The sequence below is a fragment of the Schistocerca americana genome, chromosome 10, assembly GCF_021461395.2.
Source record: "Schistocerca americana isolate TAMUIC-IGC-003095 chromosome 10, iqSchAmer2.1, whole genome shotgun sequence".
In the NCBI taxonomy this organism is placed as follows: Eukaryota; Metazoa; Arthropoda; class Insecta; order Orthoptera; family Acrididae; genus Schistocerca; species Schistocerca americana.
Window position 1 is genome coordinate 99,399,437 of NC_060128.1, and position 13,287 is coordinate 99,412,723.

Here is a 13,287-nt window from a genome sequence, read left to right on the forward strand (position 1 = left end):
GAATAACATAGTGACAGGACGGGAATTTCCAATGTTTTTCAGTCCTCGAAGGCGTATTAGCTCTAGTAATACGACACATTTGGTCTCGTTAACGTAACTTGGTTACATTGATAGATTTCGAATAACCAAAAACATAAGGATGTAACGTGAAAAGGATGCTTTCGTAATGCATTTAATTCCACTTTCACTATACTTGTATAGATGGCAAATGAAGCTGGAACTCCGACACAAATGCTTGTTTGCGAACTGTTAGTTTCAGCTTTCAACTAGTACGCACAATACTTCTAACGTTCACGTTTGGGAAAACGTTATTTATGTGTTCTTTGTTAGCCCATAAACGTGTGCAATAAACAAAGAAGTGAGGCATGTGTGCCGGCCGAAGTGGCCGAGCGGTTCTAGGCGCTTCAGGCAGGAACCGTGCGACCGCCGCGGTCGCAGGTTCGAATCCTGCCTGGGGCATGGTTGTGTGTGATGTCATTAGGTTAGTTAGGTTTAAGTAGTTCTAAGTCTAGGGGACTGATGAGCTCATATGTTAAGTCCCATAGTGCTCAGAGCCATCTGAACCATTTGAGGCATGTGTCGTGTCTTACGCATGGCAACAAAGAGATCAATTGTTGAAATTCAAAGAAACAGAACTGCATACAAGTATACGTCCATGCAGAATAGAGTTCTTCCTTTATTAGATTGTTAGTACATTAGTTTATACATCTTCTCACTTTGAAACCTTTCCTATGATACGTCACTCAGTGTGTGCCCGACAACAGCCATTTACATGGTAACAAAACCACATGATTTTTTAAACAACTTCCAGCATTTTGGAAAGCTTATAAACGTGATTAAGGGAAAGGTGTCAAACTGTTAAGACCCCATAAAACAGATATTTAGCTTTAACATGTATGTAAGTCACTTCTAAGTAATGGTAGCCCGAACTGTGTAACATATAATTCCACCTTTCCACCAGCAGCCTATTTGTTTCTTCCCCGGACTATCTGTCGGAGGGTAATCCCAAAAGTAAAGTCTCCTATTTTTTATAAGTACATAGACCTGTTTATTTCTACAATGGTTTACATCAGTTTACAGCTTGAACATTTAGTTATTTTTCGACATAATCACCACTTCTATCGATGCTTTTTTGTAGACGCTGTGGCAGTTTTTGTATGGTCATGTCATACCAGCTCGCCGCCACGCTGTTCAGAAAGTTATGAACCTCTTCTCCCACCTCGTCGTCGGAGCTGAATCGCTGGGACCATAATTAACGCTAACAGGTAATGTGAGACTCTGAAAAAACTCAGAACCGGAGAAGAGGAATGTTGGGCAAGGGCGTACACATTCTCCATGACAACGCTCGCCCACACATCGCTCGGCAAGCCGTTGCTCTCCTGCAACAGTTTCAGTGGAATATAATCACCCACCCACCCTATAGTCCTGACTTGGCGCCCAGTGACTATCACCTGTTCCCTAGGTTAAAAGAACATTTGGCCGGAAAGCGATTCAGCTCCGAAGACGAGGTGAAAGAAGAGGTTCATAACTTTCTGAACAGCATGGCGGCGAGCTGGTATGACATAGACGTACAAAAACTGCACCAGCGTCTACAAAAATGCATCGACAGAAATGGAGATTGTGTCGAAAAATAGCTAAATGTTGAAGCTGTAAACTGATGTAAACCACTGTAGAAATAAACAGGTCTATGTACCTATAAAAAAACAGGAGACCTTACTTTTAGGATTACGCTCGTACTTGTACTTTGACCACCTGCTCGATTTTCCTTTTGAATTTCATTTTGAGCTTTTCAATGTATGTAAGCCTCCACCACGCTTTGTGACATACCAATAGTTAGTTACTTAGTTTAAAAAAAATGGTTCAAATGGCTCTGAGCACTATGGGACTCAACTGCTGAGGTTATTAGTCCCCTAGAACTTAGAACTAGTTAAACCTAACTAACCTAAGGACATCACAAACATCCATGCCCGAGGCAGGATTCGAACCTGCGACCGTAGCGGTCTTGCGGTTCCAGACTGCAGCGCCTTTAACCGCACGGCCACTTCGGCCGGCTTACTTAGTTTCATTTTCCATGTATCATTTGCACCATAAATTGTAATGATGTTGAACGTATCATTATGCACTGACATAATTTTTTTGTAAATATGCCTCCATGCTGATCATTTGTCAGTTTTTTCGTTTTTTTTTTTTTTAATGACAGATCTTAGTCAGTAATTTCTGCCTATCACCATTTACACGTTAGAGTAATAGGTAATCTTCTGCGAAATATGAGTTGTCAAAGAGAAACATTTTCAGTTTAGTTTCAAAATTTCACTTTCCTGTTTGTCAAGCATTTTATATCAATGAGTAAGTGATCAAAACTTCAGGCTTCAGCATTGTGAACCCCTATTTGTGGTACAGATAAGTGCCATAATGTGGCGTAACGAATGATATTTTTTTCTTCTGGTACTGTAATTTTGTAAAACAATGACCCTGTTGAAGTGCAGAGGATTATTTACAACAAATTTCATGGGGAACAATTGGACTGTGAAACGGAAAGATTGCTACTCGCATGCACACAATACGAAAAGTTTTCAGCCCAAGCCTTCTTCTGAAAGGAAGCAAAGTACACATACACATAGGCCTACATACAATCATACACACAAAACTGACACAAACACATGACCGCTGTCTCCGGCTGTTCTCCCCAGACTCTTTTTTAATGTGGTAGGAAATGCTAACAATGAATAATTATCGGCGGGAGGAATTAAGGGCATCAGATGCTGCCCCAACAACAGGCGTGATTACGTAGACATGTGTTGTGGCTCGTATATCGGAGCGATTTGGAAGGCAATGAAAAAGACAGGAAGGTAGAGAAAGAACGGACATTGAGTAAAGTAAGGCATATCTAAAGTCAAATGGCAGGCATAAAACCACTACGATAAAAGTAAACAGTGCAAACGTAATACATCTCTCTCTCTATTCGTTTAGTCGGTTCCGACTCTTCGTGACCCCATGAACCAAATCACGCCACTTTTTCCTATCTTGCACTTTCTCCCGTAGACCTTCCAGGTTGGAACACATTGCTTCCGTGATGCCATGGATCCATCTCATCCTCTGACGTCCTCTTCTTCCAGTTCCTTCAATCTTCCCCAGCATTAATGTTTTTTCCAGCGAGGCATACCTTCGCATTGTGTGTCCAAAGTAGGTCAGCTTTTGTTTTAACATTAGACCTTCAAGGGAGAAATCTGGTTTAATTTGCTCCAATATTGATCTGTTGGTTCTCTTTGCAGTCCATGGAACTCTTAAGAAGTTTCCTCCAACACCACAATTCGAAGGAGTCAATTCTTCGCCGTTCAGCCTTTCTAATGGTCCAGGTCTCACATCCGTACATCACAACTGGAAAGACCATAGCCCTCACAATACGGATCTTTGTTGCTAGTGTTATATCTCTGGACCTTATAACCTTGTCAAGGTTTGACATCGCCTGTCTACCGAGCAACAGGAGTCTCCGGATTTCATGGCTGCAGTCGCCATCAGCAGAGATCTGGGAACTGAGATAACTGAATGTGGTCACTACCTCCATGGTTTCTCCTGCTATATCCCACGAATTGGTAGGTATAGTTGCCATAATTTTCGTTTTCTTCACATTCAACATAAGACCGGCCTTTTCACTTTCGCCTTTCACCTTCAGTAAGAGTGTTCTCAATTCTTCTTCACTTTCTGCCAACAGGATCGTATCATCCGCGTACCTGAGGTTGTTTATATTTATTCCAGCTATTTTAATTCCTGTTTCTCCTTCATCTAGCCTCACATTCCTCATAACATGTTCTGCATACAGATTGAATAAGTACGGTGACAGTATGCAGCCTTGCCGGACCCCTTTCTGAATCTTTATCCATTTCGTTGTTCCATACATAGTTCTCACCGTGGCTTCTTGGTCAAGGTATAAACTCCGTATCAGATGAATGAGGTGATCTGGTACACCCATGTTTTTCAGTACGTTCCATAATTTGTTGTGATCGACGCAGTTAAAGGCTTTGGCGCAGTCAATAAAGCAGAGGTACACATCTTATTGGAATTCTCTCGCTTTTTCCATAATCCACCGAATGTTAGCAATTTGATTTCTAGTTCCTCTTCCTTTCCTAAATCCAGCTTGTTCTTCTGGTAGCTCTCGATCTAGATATTGGCGAAGTCTATTTTGTAAGATTTTCAACATAACTTTGCTAGCATGTGAAATAAGTGCGATTGTTCGGTAATCTGAGCATTCTTTAGAACTTTTCTTCTTTGGAATGGGGATGAATACTGATTTATTCCAGTCTTCTGGCCACTGCTGCGTGATCCATATTTTTTGACATATTGAGTGCACTTTCCAGTGACTTTAAATAATTCTGCTGGTATTTCATCATGTCCACTAGTTTTGTTATCAGCCATATTTTCAATATATATACGCAAAGGAAAATACTGCTTGAATGGCTCAACTTACAAACGAAATGTTATTCCTTTAAACTTTAGACAAAGATCGGATTGATCAGCAATGACATAAACAACGCAACATTTCTGATTAAACAACTACGTCTCCACACAGTTAAAACACCCAACACGGTCAAACTAGGCACGGGGAGAGCATAGTGACGTCACGGATATAACCGCGCCGACCCTAATGTTTTGGGCTACTAGAGATGGTGGACAACGGTTTCAGGTTTTTGACGTAATGACAACTCCCTTCCTTTTTTTTTATCTACATGGTCGGAGGTTTTTTTCGCTTTTGTTTGTCGATGGCTGATAACTCAGAACTAAAGACAGTCCTAAATTACACATACGATATAATTCGGTTATCGTCAGAGATATAAATTTAATAACAAACCATATCTATGATAGATAAATACCAGCAATAATCAGACGACGCCAATTTGGCCGTCTTTGCCTTATTACATGGTTAAATCTTTGCCGTCGCAGTCCAACTACTCGCGGAAAGAGATCATTGTGGAATGACCCCTGGGCTAAGAGTGACGATATGTAGTGAGCCGGATTGTTAATACACTGGTGAGTATTCTGCATTCTTTCATATGTCTAATTTCGTCGTGTTAAACCTTGCCATTTTAACCTATGTTCAGACCGAATAATTCGAGTAACTAGCAAAATAATACCATCATCTGGAATACTCCAAAAATCACAATCACAGAGGTTTCATGCAACACAGCTTGCGGAAGACGAAATTGCGGTTTTGGAAACCTATTTTCAGTGCTGTATTTACAAGTTAGGCCCGAATCTATTTTGTCAGTTTTGTTATAAATCGTTGTTCTCCGAGCGTCAATTGTTCTACACGAATTATGTCAGTAACTTTGCTGTTCTGATTTCACCAGTCAATTTTGATCATCAGCATCTTCGTATTTTATTTTTAATGTACGACTACTCTATGGATATCAACTGAACTCGTAAGAAAAAGAAACTGTTCCAGAGAAACTTCCTGGCAGATTAATACTGTGTGCCCGACCGAGACTCGAACTCGGGACCTTTGCCTTTCGCGGGCAAGTGCTCTACCAACTGAGCTACCGAAGCACGACTCACGTCCGGTACTCACAGCTTTACTTCTGCCAGTACCTCGTCTCCTACCTTCCAAACTTTACAGAAGCTCTCCTGCGAAACATGCAGAACTAGCACTCCTGAAAGAAAGGATATTGCGGAGACATGGCTTAGCCACAGCCTGGGGGATGTTTCCAGAATGAGATTTTCACTCTGCAGCGGAGTGTGCGCTGATATGAAACTTCCTGGCAGATTAAAACTGTGTGCCCGACCGAGACTCGAACTCGGGACCTTTGCCTTGCCCGCGAAAGGCAAAGGTCCCGAGTTCGAGTCTCGGTCGGGCACACAGTTTTAATCTGCCAGGAAGTTTCATATCAGCGCACACTCCGCTGCAGAGTGAAAATCTCATTCTGTTCCAGAGAAGATATTTAAAGTCCTATGCAAGACAATTAATGCGTCCGAAAATGGTTTATAATAACCATCTAGATTACAGAAATAATGAATAATTGTAACATTCTATTATCCTTACAAATACACACACCACGTTCAGATGGAGTGAGTGAGAGCAGACGATTGTTAGTGTCCGTCACTTGACTTTTCAGGACCCATTGATTGATTAATCACATAAGCACTGTGATGCAACCGAGTTTTAAACTTGTTATGTTTAAAAATACTCTTTATGTCCAAAATTCCATATCATGTGACACAAAATAATATCTTATGCACAAAGCAACTTTGACATGATTATTTAAAAGGAGCACGTTACAGAGAGGGATTCTAACATTAAATCGAGATAATGGTTCAAATGGCTCTGTGCACTATGGGACTCAACTGCTGTGGTCATCAGTCCCCTAGAACTTAGAACTACTTAAACCTAACTAACCTAAGGACATCACACACACCCATGCCCGAGGCAGGATTCGAACCTGCGACCGTAGCAGCAGCGCGGCTCCGGACTGGAGCGCGTAGAACCGCACGACCACCGCGGCCGGCTAAATCGAGATAATGCTAGGCCAAGACAATAGTCGACGAAATTCTCACAAGGAGGTCGAATAGATGCGTCACAGACGTGTGAAGACAGTTGACACGCGTATATTCCTGCATTGTTGACAAAACAACAATTACTGCCTACGTTGTTGATACAAAAAACTACGTTCTCTTTTGCCATATTTCACCTACGGCGATTAAGCTACATTTCTTACAGAATATTGTGAAACCAGCCACTTTCACTGGTTGTGGTCGAGAATGTTTGTCACTAAAACAGTCTTAAATATTTTCACATTAACGAACACCACAGGATGTAGGTGCGTTGTCACTTTTGCTAATTACATCAGCATTAAGATAACTAATTTTATCTAATACACTTAAACTGTGTTTCTCTTCAAATAAATTACGGAGTTAATAACCTACTGGTCAGACCGGTTTTTTTCCCGTCACTTCAAACAAAATCATTTCGTCAACATTAATCAAAGTTTTCTAAGAGCAAGTGGCAATCTGGGAACCCAAGCACAGTTCAAAGATGGTTGAGCGTTTATGTTTCAGGGGAAAATGACGTGGAACAGAGAGAGCACATACATATTATCATCTCCAAAATGAATACTGGAGTCTTAAAATGACCAACAACAAGTGGTATTGGATAGCAGTTTGCCGAAAAATGCATTTTGCAGTCCTACGTATAAGACAGGGCAATGGGACACAACTGTTGTACATATTTACATGACAAATGACATGTTGTGGTCTTGGTGTTATACGACAGCGTTACATTTCACGTTAGTCAACAATGCAGGATGTAGGTGTGTATAAAACCAGTTTGCTAATTACATCAGCATTAAGGTACCTTATCTTATCTAATATACATAAACTGTGTTTCTCTTCAAATAAATCACGGAAACTAATGACCAACAAGAAGTGGTATTGGATATAACTTTGCAGAAAAATGCAATTGGCAGTATAAGACAGGGCAATGGGACACAACAGTTGATACATATTTACATGACAAATGACATACTGTTGTCTTGGTCTTATATGACGACCTACATTACACATTAGCCACACAGGATTTAACCCAAGATACCTTATTTTATCTAATATACATAAACAGTGTTTCTCTTTAAATAACTCACGGAATTAATAATCTACTGGTCAAATTCAAATGTGTGTGAAGTCTTATGGGACTGAACTGCTAAGGTCATCAGTCCCTAAGCTTACACACTACTTAACCAAAATTATCCTAAGGATAAACACACACATCTATGCCCGAGGGAGGACTCGAATGTCCGCCGGGACCAGCCGCACAGTCCACGACTGCAGCGCCCTAGACCGCTCGGCTAATCCCGCGCGGCTCTACTGGTCAGATCAATACGTTTTTTCCTTTCACTTCCAACAAAATCATTTTGTCAACATTAAACAACATTTTTAAGAGCACGTGGCAACATGGTAACCCAAGCACGGATCAGAGATGGCTGAGCGTTTATGTTTGAGGGGTAAATAACGTGGAACAGAAAGAGCGACCTCTATAGCAGTGTCTCCAAAACGGATACTGGAGTGTTAAAATGAGCAACAGGAAGTGGTACTGGATAGCAGTTTTCAGAAAAGTGTGTTTGGCTTACACAGCAACGGGACACAAATCTTGATAGATATTTACGTGGAAATGTTATGTATGACGAAGTTACATTTAATTTAATGGAAAATGTCTTAAAAAAAAGGAAAGATAGCAACCAATCATTGTCGATAGCATTATTCATTAAAAACGAATAGCGTCATTAGAGGTTTCGGGCGTACAGGTGCATCTTAAGGCGGATTTTCAAATTTGAAATTACGTTTAGCTTGTGCTGAATACGAGACGAAGGTTGATTTTGGTTGTGGCGAAGGTTTCCTGGGATGTCGTAACTTACAGCCAAATTCCATGTAAGCACAGAAACTATTCGCGGCATTTAATTTTAACAACTACAACCGATTTTTTTTTCTGTCATAGAAAGTACATAGCATGCAATAATATGCAGATGCGTGTATACTTAAGTAGTAGGGATGAGATATGTCAAGCACGATCTGAAATTCAGAGAGAGAAAGAATTGCTGCTGACGAATCTACGGATCTATACTAATAGATAGGAAATGATCATAGCTTAAGGGTAGGTTTTGTATGGTGTTCAGCTATTCATGTTTTCCGTAATTATTATTACAACTTCTCTCTCATTTGTATCAGTACATGGTACATTTCCTGAGGTGTCACTTCCTTTGTAACGTAGACAGTCTTATAACGGTCCAACATACACCGAAATCTGTTGATGAGTACTGTGATGTTCACACGGTGAAATTTTAGACGTATCTCAGAGTGTAGGTAATGACCGCTTGCACAAAAAGGACTACTTTATTGTAACTGCAGCTAACAAGAAACTGCGACAACGTAAAAATTTTCTAAGGTACCGGTACATGTTGATTCACTTCACTGTTAGGCCCAATTAACAGTGAGTCAGACTTTTATCTTACACTATTTCCTGCTGCAAAGCATTTGTGCTGCAAGGAACATCCGCCACAAAGAAAAAACATCTGGCATTCAGCATATAACGAACGTAATAAATACATGAACAGAAAGCTGCGATTGTATCTCTCTCGGTTTGAGGTAACGGTGCTATTTTTAATTAATTCCAAAATTCCATATAGTCGATTCTTGCTACTTACAAGGGAACCTCCCCATCGCACCCCCCTCACATTTAGTTATAAGTTGGCACAGTGGACAGGCCTTGAAAAACTGAACACAGATCAATCGAGAAAACAGGAAGTTGTGTAGAACTGTGAAAAAAATAAGAAAATATACAAACTGAGTAGTTCATGTGCTACATTGGCAACCTAAATGATAATGTGACCTCAAGAGCGCCGTGGTCTCGTGGTTTGCGTGAGCAACTGTGGAACTGGAGGTCCTTGGTCCAAGTCTTCCCTCGAGCGAATATTTTAATTTTTTATTTTCAGATGATTATCATCTGACAAACTCTTACGTTTTCATCGCTTTTTGGGAGTGATTATCACATCCACAAGAAAACCTAAATCGGGCAAGGTAGAAGAATCTTTTTACCCATTCGCCAAGTGTACAAGTTAGGTGGGTCGACAACATATTCCTGTCATGTGACGCACATGCCGTCACCAGTGTCGTATAGAATATATCAGACGTGTTTTCCTGTGAAGGAACCGGTTGACCTATGACCTTGCGATCAAATGTTTTCGGTTCCCATTGGAAAGGCACGTCCTTTCGTCTACTAATCGCACGGTTTTGCGGTGCGGTCGCAAAACAGACACTAAACTTATTACAGTGAACAGAGACGTCAATGAACGAACGGACAGATCATAACTTTGCGAAAATAAAGAAAGTAAAATTTTCACCCGAGGGAAGACTAGAACCAAGGACCTCCAGGCGGCAGGTACTCACGCTAACCACGGCGCTCCTGAGCGCAGGCTATACTTAATACTGCCTATCTTGCGCATGGACTACTCAGTTTGTATATTTAGCTTATTTTTTTCACAGTTCCACACAACTTCTTCCTGTTTTCTCGATTGATCTGTGTTCAGTTTTTCAAGGCCTATCCACTGCGCCAACTTACAACTAAATCTGAGAGGGGTGCGATGGGGAGGTTCCCTTGTTAGGGTCTCGATGAATCGAATTTCTCGATAACTCGATATGGTGGTTGGCCGCGTTAAAAATCTCGAGAAATCGAAGAAATCCTAAACGCCTTGGCACATTCGATAAATCGTAGCGATTTTACGACGGGAAGTTAGCGGCTAACTTAACACCCGGTATTTCGAACATTTTATCAGTTGGTTTGGTAGTTCCTTCAACTTTTTGTGACACTCCTTCTTTACCCAACAATGAAAAAAGTAGTGCAGTTGCGGATAGGATGAACCAAAGACAGCGTTTTATCGGCAAAACACTTACAAGATGCAACGGATCTACGACTGAAACTGCCTACATTACGCTTGTTCCTTCCCTTATGGAATACTGCTGCGCAGTATGGGTTCCTTCCTAGACTGAACTGATGGAGGACATCGAAAAAGTTCAATGATGGGCAGCTTGTTTAAGTATTACAGCGGAATGTGGAGATGGTGTCACGGATATGATGAGCGAGTTTAGGTTTCAATCATTGGAACAACAGCGTTTTCCGTTCCGGGGAGGTCTTTTCACGACATTTTAGTCATCAACTTTCTCCTCCGAATACGAAAATATTCAGTTGACACCCACTTACATAATTGTGATAAAATATGAGAAATCAGAACTCGCGCGGAAATATTTAAGTGTTCTTTTTTCCAGCGTACAATTAGAATGTGGGACAGTACAGAAACAGTCTGACGTGTGCACTGGGGAGTAGTCAAGAATTTAAATGACTTCTAAAAGTGATCTGAAGGATGCACACGTGACTGGCTCTCAAAGGGCCGTCCTGATTTGGAAAAAGAAAAACATAACGTTAGATAGTACATTATGTTGACCGTGTGCAATTCTGCAATGCCCTCTCAGCCAATGCAGAAGTAGACGATGTATTTTCGGCTTTCCGTACAACAGGACATGACAAGAATTAGTAATCCTCTGGGCCTGTTGCGTAATAAATGTCTTTCAAGGACCTAATAAATTTTGTATAACTAGTTGCGCTGCTATATGCCTGTTTTAGCTATGCAGCCATATGATTTTACATACATTTTCATTGTTTCTGTTGCTGTCTATCTGTTTAATGATTATATTCTTTCGTTGTTATTCTACTGTTGTATGTTACGGTATGTTCTGATATTTCATTAACTCTCAAACGAAGTGGCGGGGTCCTCTTCGATACCAGTGAAACTGTACACCCCTGCCCTTTCCTCTATTGGTCATTCTGTGTTGGAGGTTCGACACACCTTGGCGACAATCAAACTAGAAGCATATGGAGTCGTCTGCTTTTTCAGTGCATAGCCGTAAAGTTTGGGTGGTCCCTTTATTGACCGCACGACACCGTAAGTGTTTGCGGTTTCAATACGGTCAAACGTAATGTATCAACTAAATATCATTTTATTTTTGGGCTTAATTAGTATTTCCATTTATTTTAAGTGTTCCTATGGCTTGGGACCCTCATACGTTTCTCAGTGCTTGATGCAAATTTTCTGGATTTTGTGAGGTAAACGTAAGAACAAAACGAAGATAGCGATGGAAAATGATTTCGAAGATGAAAGTGAATTCTTACAACAGTGAAAATGAAACTGCTTCAGAACAAAGATGTGACTAAGATAACGCGAAATGAATACAGAGAGGAGGTTCAGTGATAATGAGTAAATAGTGTGTTCATTATATGCTGCTAATTTTTCACGCCGTATTTGTTCATCTTACAGCTATCTATTACTGTTCTCCTAACACAATAAACTTATCTGAATTTTAATGTTTCATTTCACGTCGGTTTTCATAAACTTGTTTTTCTTCTGTGATTTATTTTGAGTTTTTTCTGTTAAACTGATGTTTTGTATTCTAATACATGCAAGTATGAAATTTATGGATAAATATTTATAATGAAAGAAAAGTAAATTATTTCTCAGGGCATAAACAAAAGCGGTGTCCTTTTCGACCCCACAACGCTACTTCTGGTACAACAAAGTCACAACTCCGTTTGAGGGTTAATAATGGTCTGAAATAAAATTATTTCGAGTTGAGAAAACTGAAGTTTTGTAATATTTTTCCGCGAATTTGTGCATCTGAAACAGTTAATACCGATAAAAGCTGATCAAAATTCGCAAAAGACTAACTTTCTTTTAATCTCCGTTGTAGTTGTAACAATTTGCTTCCCTTTTGTAAAGAAATACGATTGTTGTTGCACCTATAGTTCTACGTGTTAGCTTTCCGTCTGTACTGGAGAAGAGTTACGTAAAATCGAACACTCACTTACTGGAATTCAGATCCTCTGAACTTCTAACTATCGAAAGTCGACTGTATTAGCAGTGGATGGTTGCTGTTTTCCTTTGTACGAATTATCGCGTATTACATTTCATGTGGAGAAGTGAAGAGTGGTTCTGTTGCTAATGAGGATGTTGAATGATGGCTATGGAAAAGAGATACTCACGTCCCATGGTGATTCCACTTGGTATGCGAAACGACGACGAAAGTAGCGTAGCGGACACTGACTCGCAACCTGTCGCACTGGCGAAGCGTGTGTGGGGAGCTTACTAATGTGCTACCAGCGAGAGGCGGGGGGGCGGGGGGGCTTACGAGCCTTCGGCGGAAGGGAGGAGAGGGGAAGGGAGGGGAGCGAATGACTGACAATCCAGCTCGGGCCAGAGGCTTGTTGACACTGATAAGGAAGATACGTGCTGCGGGCAGTTAACAGCGCTACAAAATGGTTCAAATGGCTCTGAGTGCTATGGGACTTAACATCTGTGATCATCAGTCCCCTAGAACTTAGAACTACTTAAACCTAACTAACCTAAGGACATCACACACATCCATGCCCGAGGCAGGATTCGAACCTGCGATCGTAGCGCGGTTACAGACGGAAGCGCCCAGAACCGCTCGGCCACCGCTGTGAAGTTTTCCGAGGGACTGTATTATTAGATACAGTAGCAAGTAAAATGCAACTTGATGTACAGCGGAATCGGTAGTGTCATGGCTGGGTACCTTATTGCAGCACATGGTTCGTTGGTTCCAGTCTCGCCTGAGTCAGTTTTCTGTCTCGTTCAATTTGAATTACCTACATCTCGTAATTGTAAATTTCACTGTCATTTTTTATGAATGATGCACGCCTTATTGTTATTAAATACATATTGCGCGCAAAATTCCTGT

General features: G+C 40.9%; 1 protein-coding gene across 2 annotated transcripts in view; it reads right to left on the reverse strand.

Annotated features, from left to right (window-relative positions):
* The window catches only part of LOC124552600 (natterin-3-like), a 134,445-nt gene extending 121,785 nt beyond the window's left edge, over positions 1-12,660 (reverse strand). The window contains exon 1 of one of the 2 annotated variants that reach the window (XM_047126926.1): positions 12,572-12,660. In XM_047126926.1, the coding sequence (XP_046982882.1) occupies positions 12,572-12,578 (7 nt within the window). In that variant the 5' untranslated portion in view covers positions 12,579-12,660. The remainder of the gene's footprint in view (positions 1-12,571) is intronic. The other variant, XM_047126925.1, reaches the window with a different exon arrangement.
* Positions 12,661-13,287: the final 627 nt, after the last annotated feature.